This window comes from Nyctereutes procyonoides, unplaced genomic scaffold, assembly GCF_905146905.1.
Source record: "Nyctereutes procyonoides isolate TBG_1078 unplaced genomic scaffold, NYPRO_anot_genome, whole genome shotgun sequence".
Lineage (NCBI taxonomy): Eukaryota > Metazoa > Chordata > Mammalia > Carnivora > Canidae > Nyctereutes > Nyctereutes procyonoides.
The window spans coordinates 26246432-26272602 of record NW_026575037.1 but is presented as its reverse complement, the minus strand read 5'-3'; the positions used below and the strand labels follow the sequence as shown (position 1 = coordinate 26272602).

Below are 26171 nucleotides of genomic sequence, written 5' to 3'. Positions count from 1 at the left end.
GACTGCTCTCTCATCATTTTCCTCTAAAGAAATTGTAAAATAACCGGTCACTATCCTTCTGCCATCATCATACACTATTCAGTTCTTTTTCTGGTATTCTTAAATTAATTAAAATGATATCCTAGCTTTATTTCTCCGAGCCTTTTTCATGCTACGGCTTTTCCTTGCTGCCAGGGAAGTCTTCACAGACTCCTCAAAACAAAAGAAAAGATCCTTCTCTGTGCTTTAGGTTCTCTACCACAAAATGGGGAAACAGTGTCCGACCATGATTTCTTTTTTAAGACAAATAGAAAAAAGATATGCCTGTATTCATAACAGAATAAGTATCTATGCTAAATAATCAGAAAAAATTAAGATCTCTGCCAAAAATCTCCCAGAAGCAAAATAGACAACCCAAACTGTAACATAAAGATCTACTTTCATAAATGTATTTGGGATTGGGGGAGAGACTTCACACCCATTTCTTTATCTCCTACCTCAAAGAAGAACCCTACAAAGGAAATCAGTACATAACATACCTCCTCCTGTCCCTGGCTTCCACAGAGGAGTCTGTTCCAGGAGTGGAGAGCAGAGTGGCAGTTGTAACCCCATTGGCAGTGTTAGGTGGAGGGCGATTAGTGATCACACAGAGCGGGGTGCTAGATGAGACATTGTCTGCTGTTTTCTCTACTGTTGAGTCAGCCTGGGATTTGTAAGGAGTCCTGAAATAAAAAACACAAAAACAAAAAAAACACAAGCAGAAAAAGGATGGTCAGGCATGCCACATAACAAAGCAGTAGCACACACACACACAGGGTTTGAGATAAGTACCTAGAGAAATCTTGCTCAGATTTTTTTTGTTGCTTGACTGGATTTTTAAATTCTGAGCTCTTAAATCTTAGAACGGTATGATTATACATTTAGTTTGATATCCTCTGCCCAAAGAGTTATATTTCATGAATTTTTTTTTTTTGCTTGAGATTTAAAAAATTAAAAAAAATAACTATGGCACAAGGAAGATAGTAACATATGCAAGAGTGCTTTAAATGATTCTTGAGTACCATCTGGTCTCCACACAGGCACACAGAGGCAGGGCCTCTCCACACACATGAAAACGACACTAAAGTCACTTACGATATTAGCCTCCACCTGCCCCTTAATTCTTGGCAGTGAGTCTTTGTGGTAGTCCTCAGCCTAGATTAGATGACCATCTTCTTGGATTCCAGAGATATTTGATAAATACAACCTCAGTATGCTTAGTTTTCCCTTACCTAGCTCAGCAACTGCTCTCTTTCCACTTAACCAAATGCCTGATTGTCTGCAATCTTAAGTGCATACATGAGCAACAGAAACAAAAACTAGTAAGATTCTATATGTAACCTTAACTGCAGACTTTCCAACAGCAAGCTGTATAATTAAACTCATTTACATGAAAACAAGATCTTTGTTTCTTAACAAAGAGTTGAGAGCAACCATTGGCTCTCCACCCAAAAAGCTATCATTTGTGATGTCACAGCTTGTTGCTGGGGTAACAGAGATCCAAAATTGATATTCACAGAGATGAGAAAAGCAATGAAAATAAGGAATTCTAAAAATCTGGCTTTTTTTCCCCCACTTACTCACAATTACCAAAAATGCTTATAAGTAGCTATAAACTCATTTTCAAATAATCACATCATTAGAATGAACTTGAAAGCAATAATTAGATTGTAAAAATCTAAATATGGCACCTAGATGCAAATATAAAAATAGAACAGTTTTGAACTGGTATCTAAAAAACACAAGCCACTTCTCCAGAAACAATTAATGACTCAGAAAAAAGGTGAAACTAAATTCCTCACTTACAAGATGTATGAGTCTATAGGACATACTAATAAAAGTAGCCAGAAACAAAGCTATAAAAAAATTACACTTATCAAAACCTTACCAGACATTCTTTTAGGTTAATAACATGTTTTGTTCTTTCTGCGATTTTTTTCTGCTGTGGAAATGCCAAAGATTTTATTTTATTGAATTACAGAATAGGACTTATACTATTATTTTGAAATGTGGTATAATTTTACAAGTGGAATGTTAGAATAGGAAAAGCTCCAGAGCAGGGAGGCTCTGGAACCATGTGGGGCTACATTTCAGCCAAGTTAACTCTCAAGTCACTTCATCTATAAAATGGGAATAATGATACCTTAAAATCCAAGGGTCTTATGACGATTAAATAGAATAATGTATGTAGAACACTTAGAAGAGAGCTCAGAGTAAAATACAAGCTCAGTGGAAAACTAACAGTGAAATAGAAGCTCTGACATGGACAAATCTAGGTTCAAATCCTGCCTCAGTTCCTTACTAGATGTGTGATCTTGTGCAGATGATTAAGTTTTGGGTCTCAGTTTCCACATCTATAAAATAAGAACAATATATGTGTGCCTGAGATATGCCTAACCCATATTCATTTTCCTTTTCTTCCCAACAGAATCCATCAATTATTGAGGGCAGCACTGCACCTAGTTAAAAATCCACATTTTCCAAAGTCTCCCTGGCTGCCTCTAGCAGAAAATTAGCACTCTGGGGAAAAACCTCAGTTCAGAAGCATACCCTCTTGGTACATTTCCCCCTTTCTTCCTTCTTCCTGCCTAGAATCAGTCATGACAGCTAGAGCTTCAGAGGCAACCCATGGAAATGGAAGCATGATCTAAGAACTGTGAAACAGAAAGACAGAAGGATATAGGATCCTTTGATGACTCTGAAGCTGTGGTGCCAACCCTGCAAATTTCTGGACTTTAAGTGAGAGAAAAAAAATAAAGCTTTATCATATGTAAGCCTCAGTTATTAGGACTTACTGGTACATGTGAATAAACCAATTGCTCATGTAATTTTTATAAGTACCGAAGCCAATGCTCAGGACATGATAGGGTTCAACAAATGGTAGCCATTACTATTTTCCCTGGTCTCAACTCTTAACAGTCAAGCAATTAACCTCTCTGCATTTCAGTTTCTTCATCTATGGGTATAATATTTACTACACCTATGCAGATGAACTATTATAAGGACCTAATTAATAAATGTCAACATAATTGTACAGTATTATTATTAATAATCCATCTTGAGCCTATCCCTCCCAGCCAAACTATAAATAATCACCACTTATTTTAAGGAAAGAAATATAATAAATGGACAAAAACCAATCAAGCAACACCACCAGTGTTCTTGCAGCAACACTATCATCACGAATGTTTTTCATTTTCTTTGTGTCAGTTCTAGAAACACTACCTCAAAAAAGAGTCCCTTTGCCATACCCCAAAGTAAAAAGGTCTCTGACCATACACATAAAGGATTGAAAGCCATAGTCAAAACCACAGCTGAAGTCCTGGGGCACTTTCACGATGAAGTCTTTCCCATGCTACCCCTTAGAAGGACTAGACACTACTGCCCTAGGAATGACACAAATCTAGACAAATTTAGACAAACACACATCTCTTCCTTCCTACAGTGTTTCCAGCAAAAACTGAGCTGAGAATTTTCAGAAGGCCATAGGAAGCTTATGGAACAAGAGTTAGCTTATCATCTGATTTGGGTTTATATGCTGTCCGAAAAAAAGAGTAAGTAGAAGAGACTCCTACTCACGATGACTAGAAAATTAATGTAAGTGAAGTAATGTGGATATTTTTAATATGTGCTTTCCCATAATAGGATGACCCTTACATAGTAATTCCACAAAAGCAGTCACTTTAAGTCGAAGCCTAACACCAAGTACAAAGACACATACCCTATGATTATTCAATGAGCAACTGCTGAGTGCCTAATACAAGTCCAAACAAAACATCCTTGTTAAATCATGGACATTTTCACGCGAATTCAAACTTGTTCCACAGTGACAAAGTCTCTTTGGTTCGAATCTCTTATGTGTATCCAGAGGCATGAGTTTTGATGACTGTAACTCAAATGGCCCCAAGAAGCCTTACCTGCCATGGTGTACAGATGCAGCAGTGTTTGCACTGATTGGTGTAGGGCAAGAAGAGGCAGGTTGCCACCTGCTGCCCCGAGAGGTAGATGAACCAATGGTAATGGGTGAGGTAGCAGGAGATGAATTGCGATTGGCTGAAATGTAGGGACTTGTGGGGTCACTACTTCTACCAAATGAGGCACTGCAAAACAGCACACAGTCACTTTCTTCAGGACATGCTGCTCACCCACCATGTCCCAGCACCACCTTCCCCCCAGACTGTGCATTTGAAAGGAATGTAGACCAAAGAGAGGGTATGGCAATTGGGAAGTGGAGTGAGTGATCAATTCCAGCTATAGCTGGGTCACTGGCAGCAAGCAGGCATCTGTCAATCATCCAAAAGAGTGAAGGAAGCTTGAGGAGAGATGATATGCAATAAGAGAAAGCAGAAGAGCAGTATATAGGAATAGAATAGGGGCTGAGAAATATTTAGCAAATAGAATAATTTTATTAGAAAAAGTAATTCCCAACAAACCCCAAGGCAAAAAAATCATGCAACCCCAAATGTCTACCTGATATAGAAGTAGCACTGCAGAAGCTAAAGTAAGACGAAGAATTTGGAGAGGTTTTGGAGTAGAAATTTAAAATTAAAGAATGGAGAATAAAAAAGCTCTGTGGGGAAAAAAAAAATGTCTCTGAGGACAGTGGTTATTAAGCCTAAAACAAACGTGTCTTTGGGAGGATTCAAAGTTTTAAGTATAGGAAATAACATTGCATGGGCAACAGAAGGCAACTTTCCTTTGTTTCAAAGGAAGATAAGAATGAACCATCTCAATTAAAGCAAAACATTACTTGGGTTAGAATTTTTAAAAAACCGTCTTGACTGTTATGGTAATGAGACACTAGTGGGGGTGACCAACACAAGCTGTGAAGGCTTCCTTGGTAAAGATGCACTTTACTGGGACACAAGAAAGGAATTTCTGCCTAAGGACAAGAGATGAACTAGAAAATGGAAAGTATGTTGAGGCCTGGAAGAGTCCAAGAGGGCCAAATGCCTTCTTGCACTTTCTTTTTTAAATAGCGATAGCATATGATTCTTCCCTTTTGAAAAGATCGTAAAACGAGATTTTGTGTAGCCAAAAAAATGCTTTAAGGGTAATAAAGATTTGGAAATCCAAAGCATGAATCAAGCTGTGGATCTTCTTTCAAAAAGCACTCATATAATTAAGCATGTTTTCTACCCTAACTAGAGGCAGTCCCTTTCTCCTCTGTTTACCATAATTATGCCAACTATACCTATCTAACCAGATGCTACTCACTCTACCCCTCTGTTAATTATTTCGATCACGAAAAAGAACAACCCCACCACAATGTAACGACATGCTTGGAAATGAAGTGCAGCTTTCTCTTTCCTAGATCTAGAGTGTTATTTTCTTAGAACAATTTTCCTGGTCTTGGATACAACCGTAAGGAGTAATGATGTGTTTAGATAGACTAAGATCTTAGTCTTGAAGACAAATAAGTGATTGCTTCATTGAGCCAAAAACACTGAGTTTATATACATAATGAAGCTTCAGTGAGATCACTGAACCGTATCTGCAGAACTGAAGACCAGTAAAAGGCAACAGTGGCTGTTTGTTTCATAGCTTACTAATTTTACTAATTCACATGTTCTGATATTAACTAGTTGACAAGATTCTTCCAATCAAGTGGAAATAGGTTTTGAACCCAAACATATAGTCTATGGCAAAAGGCTGTTACTTGAGCAGCCAATCCATCGTCTATAAAACCTAATGATGAAGCCCATGGCACGAAGAGGCAGTTGGAGGGGTTGAGTAAATGAAAGTGAAGAAAGAATTCAAAGTAAGCAATGAGAATCAGACTCTTCCATATCAGCAGCAAAGTTCAAATTAAAATACTCATTAAGTACATCTTATAGTATAATGGCTCTGGCAAAGGTGCTTTGCTTGCTGGGTGGTACATGGCAAAGAAAATAATTGCAGAAAAGAGAATATAGATGAGAAAAGGGGAAGAAAACCCATGTACCTTCTCTGCACCAAACTTGCGAGTTTCACATCTTGATGGATCTGAGGGCCATTAAAGTCATAAAAAAAAAAAACAACTCAAGTCCCTAAATTAACAGGCTTCAATATGAAACTTCTTTAATGCAAAACAAAACTGTCCCCATTACCCAACCACCTCACCACCCTATAGGGTCCCTCCCTTCCTCCCCATAAAAATGTAACTTGAGATGAGAACTTCTCTAGTTTTAGAAAAATGAAAGCTAGCTACTGGACCAAGGTGATTTAAATTCAGTCCTGCTCAGGGATTACTAGAAGTCACTTCCAGTCGAAGATTAGGACTGAGAGGAGAGAGTATAAATTCATGGTGAGAATTTGGAATCAGTTTACTTTAATTCAGTCAGGAAAATAAAGTTAATTTATAATTAGTCGAGATGTTACTCCCAAGAAATCTGAAAGTAATTCATTTTTTGATTCGTTTTTGTGGTGCTAATTGGATATAAAACAGCATGCAATTATTACCCATACACCCATGGCCAGAGTGAAGAAATTTCATCTCCCACCCCTTGGAACCTGGTACCTTTTCAAGTAGGTTGATACATAGGTAGAAGGAGCAACTGACTGTGGAGTTTCATTTCCCTTCGCTTCATCCCTCCACAGCTGCCGCGTATACGAACCACTCCTCACTAGATTCACAGCTGATTCTCTGCAGAGGCATGGAAGAAAAACAAAACAAAGCAATGATTCCTACCACCAGTTTTGTTCATGATATAATGCAAACTGGGAGAAGGGTCGGAGAGGGAAACTGTAATATGGCTAAAGAAACAGACACACTTTTCAAGGGATGCTTGGGTTTTTTCCTGTATACACAGAGGACGGGTCAAGTATTACTACTGTCTGCTTTCTTTTATCAACTTCAAAGCCAACTAATTTCAATAGGTACCAAACGCTTATGTCAAAGGTCTCCAATTCTTTTGTAACTTTTTTGTTTCTCCTTTAAAGGGCTTTATAAAGCCAATAGGTAGCTCATATGGAAGCAGAGAAGAGGACGATGGGGAAGATGAGGAAGTCTGTAACAAGGGGAAGAGGTAACTACCGCAGAAAAGGAAGAGAGAATAACCTGCTGGAAGCCATCTAGAAAGGGCTGTAGTAGGATTTCTAATCCACAATTGTTCCCTCAGGGCCTTTGCTGCCAAAGCTGTGGCTCTCCAGAGCAGTCCTTCTCAAACTTCAAATCACCTAGGGAATTTTGTTAAAATGCAGATTCTAATCCAGCAGGTCTGAGGTGGGGCCTGAGGTTCTGCATTTCTAAGATACTTCTAGGTGATTTCAATGCTGCTGGCTGGGAAGACCACACCTTGAACAGCAAGGTTCTAGATCAGGTTCTGCTCCGAGATGCAGCAGTAATCCTCACATTCATTTTAACTGTTGGAGAAGACTTCAAATTTTTATCTACTTACAAATTAGAAATTGATCACTAATTAAATAATAATATTTTTAGTGTTTACCATGGAAACAGGTCATGTGCTAAACACTAGGGGTCCCTGAGAAACCAGCCAGACATAGACCCTACCTTTACAGAGTCCGCTGGCGTAGTAAAAACAAATTCGCCCTTGGAAGGGTCAGGGAAGGCTTCCTAAAGACAGTGATACCCAAGCTGAAGTGAGAGCCTAAAGGGCAAAGCACTGGCAAAGCAAGAGAGCAAGGGCTGGGAGGAGTTCTAAGAAGAAGGAATAAACAATTCATAATGTGCTCAGGGCACCTGCAGAAAGACGGCAGCAGAGTGATGGCCAAGGCATCACTATGCCTAGGAAAGTTCAAGAGGACCATCTTTTGGCCTGTATTAGGATTACCTGTTCTCCTTTTCTTCAACGTCACTTGTGCTGCTGAGCCTCCGGGGTGCTAGTGAACTAAAATAGCTTTTGTTTTCTCTCTCCTGTAAAATCAAAACAAGTAAAGCACAGAGAAGGTACAACACCGTCACAGTGTAACATTCTGGGTAAAAACGCAGAGCTCAATACACCTATATAATCTTATTTCTAGATCCAGTAACAATTCCGGTTTGAGTAGTATTACAAAAGGCTGGCTTTCAAAGACTAATTCCTGCCTTTCCTCCATTAAAAACCAATATGTAGGGAAACAATTCTCATGGGAAAAGCCAGGATGATCAAAAAAAAAAGGAAAACAGCAGCACAAATTACACAAATCAGCAACCTTGCCAAAAGGGATCACTCTAAAGTTCTTTAAAAAAAAAAAGGGGGGGGGGATCCCTGGGTGGCGCAGAGGTTTGGCGCCTGCCTTTGGCCCAGGGCGTGATCCTGGAGACCCGGGATCGAATCCCACATCGGGCTCCCTGCATGGAGCCTGCTTCTCCCTCTGCCTGTGTCTCTGCCTCTCTCTCTCTCTGTCTCAGTCTCTTATGAATGATTAAATAAAATCTTTTTCTATTTATTTATTTATTTATTTATTTATTTATTTATTTATTTATTTATTTATTTATTTACGATAGTCATACAGAGAGATAGAGAGAGAGAGAGAGAGAGAGAGAGAGACAGAGAGAGGCAGAGACACAGGCAGAGGGAGAAACAGGCTCCACACAGGGAGCCTGACCCCGGACTCAATCCCGGGACTCCAAGATCACACCCTGGGCTGGAGGTGACACTAAACCGCTGAGCCACCAGGGCTGCCCTACTCTAAAGTTCTTAATGAGGGGATCCCTGGGTGGCTCAGCGGTTGAGCACCTGCCTTCGGCCCAGGGCATGATCCTGGAGGCCCAGGATCGAGTCCCACATCAGGCTCCCTGCATGGAGCCTGCTTCTCCCTCTGCCTGTGTCTCTGCCTTGCGCTCTCTCTTTCTATTTCTCATGAATAAATAAAATATTTAAAAATAAAAAAATATAAAGTTCTTCATGAAATAAGCCTTATTTCTTCATAGCCTGTCTTCTCTTTGAAATGCAGCTTCATGTACAACAAATATGCTGCAGAGTTAATCCAACCAATATCATCACCTCCTTGAGGAGTCTCCAGAAACACAATGTTGAACAAGGAGACTATGGTTACAGGGAAGCCCTGACCCCAGAGGAGAGCATCAAATGAGCCCTAGAAAATCTGGAACCAAAAGCTAAGAAATAAAAATGTACTGATTTTGGATGATTATGTGGATGAGCTGTTTGTGAAGTCAACTGATCATATATCTAGTAATGAAAAAAATAAGGCACTTAAACATTTTTTTCCCAAGTCCTAAGTTGCCTGAGCTTCATTAGGCTCAAAAGACCAGCTAAGGAACTTTGCTTCCAAACACCGAAAGAATTCAATTACTGGAATTGGTTCAAGGGAAACTTAGGCCATATCCAAATTTTCATGTTCCTGACTAAATTTATTATTTTATTTGTCCTAGTTAAGGAGGGCAAAGAAGAATGACATAAGGTATGCCAAAAGGTAAAGGGTTTTTCTTCTTTGACCAAGTAATAATAGCAAGGGAAGAGCCAACTGATTAAACTATCAATGTGCCATCTCCCTTTAAAGACTCTGTACTTCCAGAATCAAATTAGAGACTAGAAAACACTTTCACTTGCTCCTGAGATTGAATTTCCACAGAAGGGAACTGCCCTGGAACCCCCCACACCCTGCCTAAACTGCACCTTATCTTTGTTGTCCAGGAGAGCAGAAATCCGAGGACTTGATGACGACCGGTAGATGGAAGAGCCTCGGTCCCTTAGAGCTTCCCTGGGATTGGCCACCTCACTCAACATGTTGTGGCTGCCAGTTTTTCTGAGTCCCAGTCTCCACGAAGAAGGAGATTCATCTTTGGGTTCTTCCGGCTTGTTAAAAAGGCTGGAGGAAAACTAGAGGGAAGAAGCAAAGAAAAGAGGAAAAAAAGGTCCTGGTGATTCTTTTCAGCCTACTCGCCTTTTCCCACACTTAACTAAGTTCAATGAGGCAACATAAGGCAGTCCAAGGAGAACAAATATATGGCAGGCTTTCTGCCAATGTTCCCTTCCTCACCTGGCAGACGCTAATAACCGCTCAAGGCTCCCTTTCTCCCTGAGCCAGAAATAGCCTCAGATTCTTAACACAGTACTTCTACTGACAGAGTTGCTCTCTGAGAAATTAAACACTATTTGCTCTCTTACCAATGAGTACTGACCTAGAACACCAGGAGATCCACGTTCTAGTAAAAACATCTTCTCTTGCTTGACTCATTGTGTAACTGAAAATAGGACATTTTACTTCTCTAGGTCTCAATATGCTCACCTGTAAAATGGTAATAATGAGCTTAATTCCTTCTTACAGTATGTGGAGACTAGAAAACACAGAGGAGCTTTAAGGTACCGCGATAACTGTGGTAAGCTGATTTAGGTTGATACTAATAAAAATACTAAAATTCACTTCACTCAGATTCTAATTGCTTATTTTAAGGAAATAGCTTATTTGATCTTGGAAGCAGTTCCAAGTGTTTCAGATTTCACCAAGCAGCAAAATTAAAAAAGAAAAAAATGGTAGATGTCATAGAGTTGCCATCTTTTAGCTTTTGCCAGGAGAACATCTTTCAAAAACTTGATTACCATCTCTATCACCATCATTTCATTAAAAAAAGAAAAACATTTTGGGGTGCCTGGGTGACTCAGTTAAGCATCTGCTTTTGGCTCAAGTCATGATCTCAGGGTCCTCTGAGATCCTGTGTCAGGCTCCCTGCTCAGTAGAGAGCTTGCTTCTCCTCCCTCTGCCTCTTGTGCTGTATCTCAAATAACTAAATAAAAATCTTTAGAAAAGATTTTAAAAAGAAAAACATTTTAACTTCGGAAAAGAAAGCTTTCTGGAAAGCTTACATTGTCTGTAATTACCTCATTTTGCTATAAACCATAGAAAACATCATAGACTAGTATTAGCCCAAACACCAGTCTGAAGTAAAACTGGTCTTTAGAACAGCAGCCAACAGTCCTTCCCTGGAATCTGGGGGACCTCTGCAAGACGGCTTTGGTGTTTCACCAGATATCAGGCCACCTTTACTGCCTGGTATAGTGAAAATGCAATAGAAACTCTAAATCATTCGTCTCCAGCTCACACTCAGATTTTCTCTTTTAATGTCATCTCAATGTGTGTGTGTGTGTGTGTGTGTGTGTGTGTGTGTGTGTGTGTATTTTTTAAAGATTTTATTTATTTATTCATGATAGACGTAGGGGGAGAGAGAGGCAGAGACACAGGCAGAGGGAGAAGCAGGCTCCATGCAGGGAGCCTGATGTGGGACCTGATCCCGGGGCTCCAGAATCACGCCCTGGGCCAAAGGCAGGCACTAAACCGCTGAGCCACCCAGGGATCCCCTCAATGTATATATTTATGTACTCCTTCCAGCTTTAGAAGCTCAATCATGTCAGCTCTTTAAAAGCCACCCTGATTCTGAGAGGAAAAATGCCTTTTCCAGCATTATTTTAGCAAAGTGTAATAAGTATACGTTTTTTTATTTTATTTTATTTTATTTTTTTAAAGTAAGCTCAATGGCCAATCTGGGGCTTGAACTCATGACCTGGAGATCAAGAGTTACATGCTCTACTGACTGAGCTAGCCAGGTGCTCATGTATTTTTTTAGATTTTTATTTAGTATTTGTCTTTTAAAAAAGCAAGAAGTCTAGGGGCACCTGGTTGGCTCCGTCAGTTATGCATCTGACACTTGATTTTGTTCCGCTGGCTTAGGTCATGATCTCAGGGTCCTGAGATCAAGCCCTGCATTGAGTCCTGCACTGGGCTCCCCACTGTGCATGGAACCTGCTTAAGATTCTCTTTCCCTCTCCCTCTGTTCATATGCATGCTATCTTCAAAAATAAACAAAAAAAATTTTTTTGAATTTTAAAAAAGCAAAAAGTCTAGTCATACCTAGAAGCAGTGGGAGTATGTGAGGTACAGCTAAATGACCGGGTAATGAGCGGGGGGAATTCTATCTGAAACATCTCTACAGATTCACAGTGATGCTCGTAGGAAGCCAGGCCTTTGTTTCCTCATCTCTACAATGATACTGTAATCCTGTCTTTTCAATTCATGAGGTACTATAAAGATCAGGAAGTTAGTATCCATAAAACCACAGAGTTTTTTCAATAGCTTTCTTCCCAAGAACTCATATCAATTCTTAATCTCAAAACTAATTGTATTAGTTGTTCAACAATTTCTTTCTACCTCTGCTCTCTACTCATTATGATGAGTAGCGTATGATGAGTACCATACTCTACTTATGAAAGTAAAATTTTAAACAGGAAGTAAAAAAAGGACCTAAGTCATCAAATCAATTAATACTGAATGTTAGATATCTTCCTAGCCCACTCTGAGTTTTTCACATACTCACCTTACTTAGCCTTGAATGGGCAATGGACAAAGTTTCTTTGGTCCCAAATTATTATATCCTATGTTATCTAAATACATTGTAGCCAAATTTGTTTAGTGATAGATCTGTAGCTTTTATGGGCACTGTTATAAATGCAATGTTTATGTACCTCCCCATCCATACCTTGAAGCCCTAATCTCCAATGTGACTATATTTGGAGATAAGGTAGCTGTCTGCAAACTAGGAAGAGAGTCCTCACTAGCAACTGATTCAGCTGGCCTCATGATCTTGGACATCCTAGCCTCCAGAATTGTGAGAAATAAATTTCTATTGTTTAAAGTTACACAATTGGTGATATTTTGCTATGCCAGCCTAACCAGACTAGGACAGGTAAGATGTATCTGTATTATCTTGCAAGACTGTATCTTTAAAGCCTTTCAAAGTATGTTATCATAGCAGGAGAAATATAATATTCATACTATATTTGCAAAATACTCACTCTCCTAGCTGAAGAGGCAGAGAAGGTATTCTGAGCTGGTGTTGGTATCTGTTCCGTGATAATACTCTTGCTTTCAGAGTTGGAATGGTTGACAATGGCTTCTGGCTTTTTATCTATTATTTAAGACAAGAGAAGCATCAAGTGCAAGTATGAAAACCTTATCTGTATATATGCACTTTTCTGCTAACGGAAAAGGTTTAACCATTATCAAAACAGATTACTAGGGCTATGTAATGCTTGGACTTAAACTAAAATGAAATCTCTAGCTACTGTTGCTAAAAGGAAATAAAGTCAGTAGTAAAATTCCTTTCTTGTAGGCTCCAATTCCCAGATATGTAACTGAAAACTTTCTCCACATTATGTATCCTATACAAAATTCATCAGTAAGTACATAATAAGAATCTACTCTGTTTTGGGAGATTGGGCAGGAAAAACCAGATACATCTTGCTTTGTGGGTAATTAGAAGCATGACAAGAGATAAGATGTATAATAGTAATAGTAACAACACAAGATTATATATAAGTTAGGTGCTAAATTGGTTGAGTTGGATCAACAGGGCTTTATGAGCCCAGAGTAAATCCTCTGAGGGAGGAAACAACAAGGAAAGATGCCATAGAGAAAGCTGGAAGACAAATGCCAACTGGTAGGAGGAAGAAAGGGTATGAGTAATGACTCAAATACACCCATCTGTTGTTCAGTAAATTTAAGCTTAAGTAGGCCTAATTTAAGGAGGCCTAATTAAAGTAATGAATATTCTTGGAATTACAATAGGAAATAAAGGTAGAAAGGATTACAGAGGATATTGTGAGTTAAGCTATAGAACTATAGTAGGCAAACCCTCTTAATAAACAGCAGTCCACCTTAAAGGTCCATTACATGGAAACTGTCTCGTTCGCTGCTACATCAGTGCCTGCACCCAGGAGGTGTGGTGGGGCCTTCTAAACTATGTTCTCTGGAAACAGGGCCCCAGGGTAATCCACCTATGAATTACATGACAATTTTAAGCCATGTTCTAACTGTGTGACATTGGGCAAATTACTTAACATATATGAACCTCTATTTTCTCACTGATTAATCAGGGATTTTAATTCTTGCCTATAGAGATAATGTTTTAAATTGCATCGTTGTCCATATAACTCTGGCCATAGTGAGTTGGCCATCATTTCTTGTGGTTATTGTGAATATTCAAGGTATTCTTTAAATATTACCTGAAGGGATGCCTGGGTGGCTCAGAGGCTGAGTGTCTGCCTCTGGCCCAAGGCGTGACCCCGGGGTCCTGGGATCAAGTCCTGCATCGGGCTCCCTGCAGGGAGCCTGCTTCTCCCTCTGCCTATGTCTCTGCCTCTCTCTCTCTCTCCGTATCTCTCATGAATAAATAAATAAAATCTTTTTTAAAAAAACAACACTTTATTTTATAAATATATATATTTATAAGTAATATATATTTATAAAATAATCATATATAAATATATAACATATTATAATTATATATACTTATAAATATAATTATAAATATAATTATATATATTATATATAATATATTTTATATTATATATATATATATATATATATATATATATATATATATATAATCTGAATATCTCTATCCCCAAGAAGTATACCTTACTAGCCAAATGTGACAGCTTACAGTAAGAAATCCCCATGAATCTAGACCTCTGGGTAGTGGCCTTTCAGATTGACCCTGGGCTTGGCAAGGTGACCTTCTATGGCCTCTGGGACATTAGTAAATGTGACACAGCAGAGGCTTGGAAAGTGGTTGTGCACTGAGCCTTGCCCTCTCTTCTTGTGGAATCCAACTGCCGTGTGAAGAAGTAGGGGCTAGTCTCCTTGATGAACATGGTTCACTTGCCTCAAATATCCTAATCAACTACCAGAAAGGTAAGACCATCCAGGACCAGCCATCCCCTAGCTGACTTACCAACTGACCACCAGCACATGAGTAAGCCCAGTATTACCACGTGGAGCAGAGAAAAGCCATCCCAGTGAAGTCCTTCCTAAACTGCCAACCAATAGAGTCGTGTCTATATGTTATTTAAAACACTACTAAATTTGGGGATGGCTTGTCATTTAGCAATAGGTAACTAATATACCAAATGTTTAAGTCGAAAATAGAAATCCAAATCAAACTACTTACATTTACCTCAAAATAGAATTACTATTCTTTACAACTACATTTATATGTAAGGCACATGGAAACTGTCATTTTATGAGGTCGTATCTGTGGATCTTTAAAAACAGGATAAGCACATTCAATAAATACTTGTTCAGTACATAATGTGTTGGGCATCATTTGGAAAGGTTTAGACATACTTCAGTTCCCCACATTCTTCCAATATACACTTAGGTAACATATATTTATTGAGCACCTACCATGTAGAAGGCCCAGTGCTAGGCATTATGGAAGACAGAAAGATAAACAAGACACACAATACATTTCAGTGCTTCTGAAACTTGCTGGTGGGGGAAGAAGGGAGGAGATGAGAAAGAAATAACACTAATATTAGCTAGTCTAAGTAATATAAAAGAGGTTCAAACAAATAGCTACCAGTCAGAGGAGGGGAGAAAAACTTGTATCTGTGATGATAAGGCTTCATAAAGGAAGCTGATTTGAGCTGGGCTTTGAAACATGAATAAAGCTTCAAGTGGCAGAAATGAGCAGGGAAGCTTGCTGGACCCAGGCTTCTGCCTACCTCAGGCTACACAAAGTGCTAACTGCAGCCTCTTTCTTGACCTCTCCCTTCCCACTCCTACCCTGGCTTTTGTGATGCAGAAAACACACATCCTGTTTTTCCTCAACCTCTCTGACCACATCTTCTTTGCCTCCTTCACTTCCTAAACAGGATGCCCCATGATTCTTTTTTGTACATCTTTTCTCTATAATCTCTTCCCTTGGGAAATCTCATCCTTTTCCATACCTTTAGCTTCCATTTTTTTTTAGGGAGATAATCTCCACATTTCACTCTGCCCCTGCTTCTCTGAGGAGTCCCAGGATCTCAGGCACACCACTCACCAGCTATGAAACCCAGTTTGCCTCACCCCTTACAGGGTCAATTTCCCACTCTAAAATGTGGTGAAAATAAATCCCTCAGGGTGTGGTTGTAAGTGCAATGCAGAGTAAAAAGCACTACCCCAAAAAAAAATTTTTTAAAAATAAATTAAAAAAAAAAAGCACTACCCAAATGTAAAGTGTCATTATAATCCCCCAAACTAAATATAATCTTTCTTACTAGTGAATACCAATGACTACGTTTATACCTCTCATGTGGCATGTATTTTATTCATGTATATGCCTTCCTATTTCCGTGTATCCCCTAGATATATCCAACAAAAGCATTTAATGAATGTGAATGTGCGTCCTGTGTTGGGCATCATGCAGAGACCTAGGAGTAAATGATAACCCTAGAGTTCCCAGCCGAAACGTTAAGTGCTACAACAGATAAGTATGAAGTGCTAGAGGGATACAAACAGGGGAGCAATTATGTTCAGGGGAGAACAGTGAGGTGGTTCACTCCTTTTCAGTTTTTGGTATAGGAAAACCTAAAGGAAGGCCTCTTCATCCTGGTAAATCCCATGGCTTCTAACAGAAATCACTCAGTAAGCATTTGATGGTCAGAAGTGAATTCCAAGGTGCAAATAAATCCTCAGGGATAGGAAAGCCCAGGGCATGTTTGGGGAAACCAAGCAATCCAGCTTGGTTAGTAGATGACACTGCTGATGGACAACACTGGAAAGGTCAGCTGAAGATACATTATGAGAGATCTTGAAGGTCAGGCTACAGGACTTGGGATTTATACTACAGGCAAAGATGGTTGTGGGGAAAGTGGTTGTAGATGGTTTCTGGACAGAAGTCATCAAAGGTATAGTATAATCAAAGGGTGTTTGGGGCACGTAGGTGGCTCAGTGGTTACTCTTTTCTCAGTGTTTGCCTGCCTGTATATCATAATCTAGGGGTGATTCTACAGCTTATTGATCTGACCATGTTCAGCACCTCACCCTCCCTGTTGGGCTTCTTGTCTTGCCGTATGATAAACTTAAGAGATGCCATATGAAGCATATATAATATCAACAAGAGTCATAAAGGTAAATATGATTTTGTTCCTTCTTCAATGCCCAACTCAGGAATTGAAGGACCTTCGTGTAATCAGAAGGAAAATGAAGGAAATCAGAATCTTGGGATTCTGTTTAGGGAATCAGATGAACCTGAGAATTAAATGCAAATTTTCACCAGCTGGTTAAGGATACTTGACCAAATGTGCCTCTGCAAGATCTTACCTCCTCAGCCTCTAAGCATACTGAATTTTAGAATCTGGTCTCTACACTCTACCAACCCAAGATCAGACAGCTGGCTCTTTTACACAATATTTTTGGAAGGTACTTGGGTGGCTCAGTTGGTTGAGCATCCAATTCTTGATTTCTGCTCAGGTCATGATCTCAAGGTCATGGGATCAAACCCACCTTTGAGCTCCGAGCTCAGCACAGAATTGGCTGGAGATTCTCTCCTTCTCCCCTTCCTTGCCTGCTCACAGACATATGCATGTGTGTGGGGGCTCTCTCATTCTCTCTCAACAAAATAAATAAATCTTTTTTAAAAAAGGAATTTTTTTGTGCGCCTTAGCATATGGCTACATAGAAACTAGTACACATATTCTAACATAGCTTACAGCTTTCACAACAAAGTTTTCACTTGAAATTCGGTACCTTATCTTTGAACACTAACCTTGAAGCTCTTTTTGGAGCCCTCTGAGGCTCTAACTTAGCTCTGACAAGCAGTGACCTCCCTGCAGTATGGAGACAGAGGTTCTGTGCTATCAACACATTGGCATTACCTGCCTCCTTCTCAGCTTCTGACTCAGAAGCTTCATCTTCACCCTCCTCCTCCTCCTCGGAGCTGGAGCTGCTGGACTCTTTGCTTTCTTCCTCCATTTCTTGGGACTTGGGTATCTCTTCTTCATAGAGCATCTTCTCTTTGCTAAATTAAAGATGACAATTTGAGTGTAGCTCAGAAATGGCAAACTATTTAAGTTCACTGACAATCATAAGGAGAATAAATCCTTCTTTACATCTACCTTTTTCTGAATTCCTGGGTTTTTGCAGATTGAGGTTCAGCATTTGACTTCAGAGTATTACTCAAATAAATCTAGCCCATTCAACACACAAGAAAAACGAGGGCCATGAATCTTAACAGTGATTAGGCAGGTAAGTATTTTCAAAAAGTCATTTAACAAATGTTTACAGAGTGCTTATTACAGGCCAGGAATCATCCTAGGCCCTGGTACAGTGGTAAACAAAATACACATGGTCCCTGAGTTCATAGAACTTAAGAGTTTCACAGAACTTAGAGTTAGTGATGCAACTAGGACTAGGAACCCCTAAGCTGGTGGGGAAATGTATACAGTCTCAATTAATTTCTAAATTTAAAACACATTCACCCGGGATGCCTGGGTGACTCAGTGGTTGAGCCTCTACCTTCAGCTCAGGTTGTGACCCCAGGGTCCTGGGATGGAGCCCCGTATCCCCTGGCATCAGACTCCCTGCTCAGCAGGGAGCCTGCTTCTTCCTCCCCTCTGCCCATAATTGCATGTGCTCTCTCTCAAACAAATAATAATAAAAAAAAAATACCACATTCATCCATCCTCAGTATCTCCTCCATATATCAATGCCACCTTCTTGCCTCTCAAACATCCCACGTGTTCAAAGATCATTTGGCTTAAGCTGAACACAGTTTCTTTACTGTATAAATTCTTAAACCAAGTACGTCATACACACATATGCACCCACACACACACCAGAGCTCATCACATTTCCCAAGCCGTGAATGTCTTACTTCTTAAAGAGTCCACTCTGTAACTTGCTGTTCAGGTCTGACTCAATGAGCTTATTCCGTGTCTCTTTTTCACTTCGAAGCTGGAAATTGAGAAAACAAGAGAGGAAAGGGAAGAAGTTGACTATTAGTAAAAATCAGCAGCAATGAGAACTCAAAATAGTACTGTTATTCTGAAGAAAACAGGACCGACACCAAAAGGGGAAGAAAGAACTGAGAAAAAGAGGAACCCATCGGTTGGGCCTCCTTAGAAGACAATAACAGAGAAAATTCCTCATCCAAGGTAAGAGAAAAATCATGGTGTTAGAGCTTCAATAAAACTGCTCTTATCAAATATCCAAACCCAAATCTCAAAAAAACTCTGGCTTCTAAGGGAAGCTAGCTGGCTCAGTTGGAAGAACATGTAACTCTTGATTTGGGGGTTGTGACTTCGAGCCTCATGTTGGGTGTAGAGAGATTACTAAAAAAATAAATAAATAAACTTAAAAAGGGGGGGGGAGGGGAAGCCTGGCTTCTGATGGATTAGAAAAGGCAAGTGTGGAGGGGAGAAACTTTCAAAGAATTCTTGATGACCATACACTGAATTAGGCTGGCAATAGTTCTCAAGAAAAAAAAAATAGGTATTCAAGGGGAAATAAGTCCTTAGAATAAATTGGTATTTAGATATATGCTCTAGAAAAAAATGAGTTTATATCCCTGGACCCCAAAGTTATGCAGGAAGCAAAGATGAGAACCATTCCTAGTGTAGAAATGTCATTTAGTGAAATATTATTTATGTTCAAATACCAAACCATGCTGGGTATATTATTTTTGCAACTTCTTTTTTATTTTTTATTTTTTTATTTTTAAAAAAAATTTTTTAAATTTTTTATTTATTTATGATAGTCACAGAGAGAGAAAGAGAGGCAGAGACACAGGCAGAGGGAGAAGCAGGCTCCATGCACCGGGAGCCCGATGTGGGATTCGATCCTGGGTCTCCAGGATCGCGCCCCAGGCCAAAGGCAGGGGCCAAACCACTGCGCCACCCAGGGACCCTTATTTTTGCAACTTCTATGTGAGTCTAAAAATTATTTCAGAATAAAAAGTTTAAAAAACTACAAAAACCTAACTAAGTGAAGTATATATCTTAGGAAGGCTGATGCTGCTAGAGAACAGCTCTGATTCTGTGTGTGGTGAGTCCTAAGTCTGTCTAGATTCCAGCTATTCACCAAAGAAAACAAAATGAACTGAAAGTTGTGTTTGTCTGAACTTTATATATGCAATTTTCCCAATAAGCCTTGAAGTCAGGAGGATCTTCACTCTACCGGTCCAGACATGATAGAGTTGATCTGTCCTACCTGTGAACTCCACAGTTCTTTCTTTCAGAACCACTCTAAGTTTCTCTCTTTGTCCTAAACTTGAGTTCACATGCCTTGAGCCACAACACATGCAAAGGAAAACACAAAGGAAAGCTAGTGATTTTTTTCTGTCCCACTCTGTTCAGACATCAGCCCTGATCATCAGTAGCTGATCTTTATTCTCCTTGCCCAAATTACTCATGCCACTTACAGGTAGAAAATGTGAATTATTCACTGTGTATCTTGAGGTTTGGTTGGGTTTTTTTCATTCTGCACTCGGTACATGGGTACCATACTTAGGTAGCTCTCCTATACAGCACTAAGCAACAGAATGGTACGTGCAAGCAAAAAATAAAAAATTTAGAATGAGAAGGGAGGATTGAATTCTGAGTATCTGATAAATCCTGAATACGTATGAATCACTGACCAAGTACTGTCCAATGCCAAAAGACAGGTTTAGTTTGTGGCCCCAGTTGCTTTGTTAAGAAAGAAATATATTCCTCTCTGTAATGAATTCACTTTAAATAAAGATGTCCTTTCAGTCAATAAGGGAAGAAAAAAGTTATGAGATGTCCTCTACCTTGGTACTCTCTATTTGGAAAAGACTCTGATTTGAGTACACCACATTCACTTTCTAGAACTCAATTGTAATTATCAGTTTGTTGTTCTTGTCATTTTTTTATTTTCAGCTGCTTGAAGGCTACCTTTTAACGAGTGAACTTTAACAACAAATGGCTTCTGGGATATTTTCTAGCAGACTGTTGCTAGTCCCTGAGGGAACAATTACCATCTCCAAAATGTAGATATGCCCATTTCAGCTCTCAGGAGACATAACTAAAACAAGTGACTGAGGTACCTGGTACGGACTGCACTGTTACAAAAGCTTTAAAAGCATTAACCAAAGACTTACCACATTCTGCTTCTTCTGGAGCATCTCCAAGTGCTCCACAAGCCCTTCATCAGCCACATCAAATGGTGTCTGGCCCTGGCAGAGAAACGTGTACCATGGTCAACAGAAAACAGAAGTACTGAGGTTGTGACTCTATCAGAGAACTATTCAATATCCACTTTATGCCTTTGTTCCAGTGATAGCTGCTTCCCTAACTTATCTACTCGACATTATAGTAACGCCGTCATCTATCACAGAGGAAACATCATAAGAAACAGCAAGTCCGCTGGGGCACCTGGGTGGCTCGGTTGGTTAAGCGTCCAACTCTTCATTTTGGCTCAGGCACGATCTCAGGGTCATGAGATCAAGCCCTCAGGCAGGCTCCATGTGTGGAGCCTACTGAAGATTCTCTCAGTTTCTCCCACTCTGCACACCCCCCACCCTGCTTGAACACATACTCTTTTCCTTTAAAACAAAACGAAACTCAGCAAGTCTTTTAAATATATGTTTTTATATTTTATAAAACAGTATTGAGGAAATCACCATATTATCTCTAATGCTTATTGCCTCTTGGCAAATAATCAATTGAAATCTCTACTTGTACCTGTTTTAAAATGGTCTTAATTGCTACAATAAATCCAGTAAAGGGCTTTTAAAAGCCTCGGAAAGAGGGTACACATGTGCACTAAAGATTAAGTCATAGCAGTCATGCCCCTTTAAGTGAGAGAAGAGTGTCTCTTTTAAGAAACATCAGCACAGTTCAGGACCCTAGCCAATATCGGGGGATGAAAGCCAGGTTCAGGAAAGACGTGAGGCAGGTAAGAACAGCTACTAAATAACAAGCCATGGCTCTGGATGCTCTGGATTCCTAGAAAATCACTAGATGTAGAGATAGGAGTTCTAGGGCCTCTAAAGTTGCTTGAAGTGAGGCTGAATAACTATTTTTAGCCATACTCAAGGATTTTTGTCATTATATATATATATTTTAATATTTTATATATTTATTCATGAGAGACACACAGAGAGAGGCAGAGACAGGCAGAGGGAGAAGCAGGCTCCATGCGGGGATGCGGAACTCGATCCCAGGACTCCGGGGTCACATCCTGAGCCAAAGGCAGACAGATGCTCAACCGCTGAGCCACCCAGGCGCCCAATAATGTTTTTTTAAAGACTGGATGAGAATAGAGCTCAGGCTATCAAAAGTGTTTGAATTAAAAATAAAGTAAAATAAAACCTTTCATACTTCACCAGACAGCAATCTTAGGATTTCCTAATGCCCATTTTTGCCAAGAGCAAATATCTTTTTTTCCTATTTATTTTAGGGGCTTAAACATAAACAGAATCAGAATGCTGATCAGTAGAGTCTTATTTTATATAGCGAACATCTCTGTGTTGATAATGCGGCAGTGGGCAGCGAGGAGGCTGTGAGGAACAGAGCAGAGCCATAGCTACCTGTGATGTGTATTTCCCCGGACAGGAAGCCCCGGCCATTTAACTGAGATTTTAAGCCTTTTGTTCTAGAGACGTAGTCACCAATTTCACTGGCCTTTCAGAGTCAGGCATACTAACCAGCTTGTTCCTGACATCCATGTCACAGAGTGCTTCTGCCAGGATGGAGCAAGCCTCCTTCACTCCCCAGTGTGCAGCAGCATGGAGGGGAGTCCAGCCATCGTAATCCTGAACATTGAGTTCATAGCCAGCCTGGATTAAAAGTCTAAGAAGAAAACCCCAAACAAGACATTTATACCCTCTATATTACAGCTTCCTGCTGAATAAACTATCACCTGATTGGTGTTTCAGATTTTGGCTCTGAACCACTGGGAAGCTGTGATCACTTCTGTCCTCTAAGGCACAACTCGGGCTTCACAGTTCCTACACTGAGAACCAACCACACAGAGCAGTTATCAATCCACTCTGAAAGGTCACAGGGTATTTCCCAGGCACATCTGCGTGATGCCACATAAGAGGAGTGTTTAGAAAGGCGTACACCTCTGAGATTCACTAAAGCCTAACTAAATCTGCCAAACCACACAACTCTGCTACAAGGTGTGTTTTCCATTCCCCAGTATGAGGAAAGAACATCTAAAATGAGAACTCCATTCTCTTCGGGGCACTTTACTTACTAACTTTCCAGTTGATCTTCACAGGAACTCATACATTTACTGCAGACCCTCAAGCTCCCAACTCTGCAAAGTATTTGCAGGGACTTCTTGCTAACTACAAAGCTATAATCTGTGTGCGTAAAGGAAGAAAAGTAGGACTCCTGAGGCCCCAAACTGTACTGGCCTGATTGAGGCTACCTATATCACGGGCCTCCAGACACCTAAGAAGTGAGCAGAATATGAATGTCACTCTCAGGCAGAGACAGTCTACCGACATACTGTCACGCCTTTTAGAAACCGCAGAGTAGGTGGGATACGAAGCTCTGGAGGATTCTGGCAACAGCCCCACAGACAATGCTATTTGCTACCCATGTATTTGGGAAAGTCTGTCAACAGTAAGCACCAAAAGCTACATTAGCGTGTATGGATGTAAGGAAAATCGGAGCACGTAGAGGAGCAGAATCCAAATTCCCTCATGCCAGTTTAACTATCCTACTCTAATGGGACCCTACACACTCAAGACCTGTAGCATTCATCTAAGGAAACCAAAGAAATTATCTGTGTCCAAAAAGGACCCAAATGATCACAAGTCACCAGAGGAGGAGCCTGCAGGAATCTTAATGATAAATCATAGAACTGGAAGAGATCACGTAAGATCATCTTCTAGGCCAGTGAACCTCAACCGTGTTTCGTATCATACAGTCAGTGAGAAGCTAGAGTGACAGCAGGAGGGTGGGAGACCATCTATGGATTAATATCAGCAATACATAAGTAAAAACCGCATGATCAGAGAGGAAAACAATTAAGAAAGAAACACATTGTAGTTGAAAATCTAATTCAGCCCCTGCTCCCAAAACCCAGCTCATCTTCCCCTCGTCTACCAAACTCCTGATTAATGAAACGGACAATACCTGAGGACCTCAGAGTAGCCCTTGGCAGCAGCCACATGGAGGGCTGTGGCCCCTGAGCGAGGCTGCCTTACATCCTCTATTTTCCCACTGTTGAGCCACTGGCGGGCATCCTGTAACATCTGTTGCTCCTCTTCTTTTCTTGACTGCTCTAGATCAACTCCTGCAGAAACCGGATAGCCAGCATTAGTAAAGGTCCATTTAAATCTGACAGGATATTTCCCTTAGATTCTAAATACATCATAAAAAAACTACAAATAACAGTTTAGTCATCAAGTTGGGTATTCATCAAATTTACTCTTTATTTAGATGAGCAATGACATTTATACACATATTAGTAGTTTTACTAGGGTTAAATCATCATTTTAAATACTGTGTGATGGCAGATCCATTAAAGGAACATGATTAAAATTGTCTTCAATTTTAAGAACATAAAGACCAAGGTGGACATTAGTTTTGTATGATGGTATTTGTACAACGCTACACACTTCAAAAGCCTTTTACATATTAAACTATTTTAGCTTTTCAATAATCCTTTGAGGTAAATATAATAGATATTATTGTCACCATTTAACAGATGAGGAAATAAACATAGAAAGGCTAGGTGCCTTGCTCAAAGTCACAAAACATACTAGAACTGTCACTGGAACTCTGACATCCTGGGTCCCGGGCCATTGCTCTTTCCCACTTACTACTCCGTAAGACTCGTATCAAAGAATCTTGGTTTCAGGTATGGTATACTTTAAACACTAATCTACTTCTAATGCTCATTTCCATAGTAGGGAAATACACTGACTTGAAGCTATATAACCTAGACCAGCGGAGTAGGTCACGTGCAGTTAAAACTTCCAAGGGAATGCAGCTTTTGTTTTGCTTTAAAACATTATAGAGGGATGCCTGGGTGGCTCAGTGGTTAAACACCTGCCTTTGGCCCAGGGTGTGATCCTGGGGTCCTAGGACTGAGTCCCTGCATCAGGCTCCCTATGCATCGGGCGTCCTGCGTGGAGCTTGCTTCTCCCTCTGCCTGTGTCTCTGCCTCTCTCTCTGTGTCTCTCAGGAATAAATAAATAACGTCTTTAAAAATAAATAAATAAAACATTATAGAGAACTCCAAAAAGTTCCTCCCTTTAGCCAGCAACTCCCCAACATCCGTGCCACTGAAAAGGGGCTGGAGTGGGGCATTCCCCTTATATAAAATAAGGACATGTCCCAAATACAAACATACCCATCCAAAGAGTTCTATACTCATAAGCAGGCTTTATCTGTGCTTGGTCTACTCCTTTTCAACTCACTTAAAAAAATAAATTAAATAAATAAAAACCTATGAACTATCTAAGGATTACCTGTCTGATTTAGGGAGACAGATGGGGTAAAACGGTATGCAATTTATTTTATTTCTTTTTTTTCTAGCATCACTGAGATATAATAGACATATAACAACACTGTGTAAGTTAAACTTGTATAACATGTTGATGTGATACTTATATATTGCAAAATGATCACTACAATAAAGTTAGTTAACAACAGCATCACCTCACATAGTTACCATTTCTTTTTTGTGCTGGGAACATTTAAGATAGCTCAGCAACATTCAAGTTCATAATACAGAATTGTTTTTTTAAGATTTATTTATTTATTCATTCAGAGAGAGCGAGAGAGAGGCAGAGACACAGGCAGAGGGAGAAGCAGGCTCCACGCAGGACGCCGACATGGGACTGGATCCCGGGTCTCCAGGATCACGCCCTGGGCTGAAGGCGGCGCTAAGCCGCTGAGCCACCGGGGCTGCCCGAGATTTTTTTTTTTAAAGATTTATTTGAGTGAGGAGGGGCAGAAGGAAAAGGAAAGTGAATCCTCAAGCAGACTCCCGCTGAACAAGGAGCCCAACCTGGGGCTCAATCCCAGGACCCTGAGATAAAGAGTCAGACACTTGACCAACTGAGCCACCCAGGCACCCATCTCTTTGAGAGCTTAGTTTTATTTTCTTCAGTTATATACCCTGAAGTGGAACTGCTGGGTCATATGGTAGTACTATTTTTAATTTTTTTGAGGAAATTCCATACAGTTTTCCATAGTTGTTGTACCAATTTACATTCACACCAACTGTGTACAAGAGTTCCCTTTTCTCCACAGCCTTGCCAACACTTACTGTCTTTTTAATAATCGCCATTTGAAAAAAATATAGCCATTTGAATAGGTGTGAGGTGATATCTCAGTGGTTTTGATCTCCATTTCCCTGATGGTTAGTTATACTGAATATCTTCTCATGAACCCGTTGGTAATTTGTATGTCTTTGAAAAAATGTCTATCCAGTTCCTCCGCCCATTTTTTGGTTTTGCTTTTACT

At 40.0% G+C, this 26171-nt stretch overlaps 1 protein-coding gene across 10 annotated transcripts in view; it reads right to left on the bottom strand.

Annotated features, from left to right (window-relative positions):
- Positions 1-26171, bottom strand: part of PPP1R12B (protein phosphatase 1 regulatory subunit 12B) — a 203576-nt gene that overhangs the window by 117903 nt on the left and 59502 nt on the right. For 4 of the 10 annotated variants that reach the window (XR_008663603.1, XM_055319042.1, XM_055319040.1 and 1 more), the window contains exons 4-14: positions 23832-23991; positions 22388-22532; positions 20840-20914; positions 18596-18675; positions 17598-17740; positions 12750-12862; positions 9579-9782; positions 7791-7873; positions 6518-6643; positions 3936-4118; positions 519-701 (exon numbers count right to left, since the gene is read on the bottom strand). Coding sequence is in view for 8 of the 10 variants with exons in the window: in XM_055319042.1 (XP_055175017.1) it covers positions 519-701; positions 3936-4118; positions 6518-6643; positions 7791-7873; positions 9579-9782; positions 12750-12862; positions 17598-17740; positions 18596-18675; positions 20840-20914; positions 22388-22532; positions 23832-23991 (1495 nt within the window). In the remaining 2 variants the exon portion in view is untranslated. Of the gene's footprint in view, positions 1-518; positions 702-3935; positions 4119-5962; positions 6004-6517; positions 6644-7790; positions 7874-9578; positions 9783-12749; positions 12863-17597; positions 17741-18595; positions 18676-20839; positions 20915-22387; positions 22533-23831; positions 23992-26171 lie in introns of those variants that run through there. The other 6 variants (XM_055319044.1, XM_055319043.1, XM_055319046.1 and 3 more) reach the window with 5 other exon arrangements.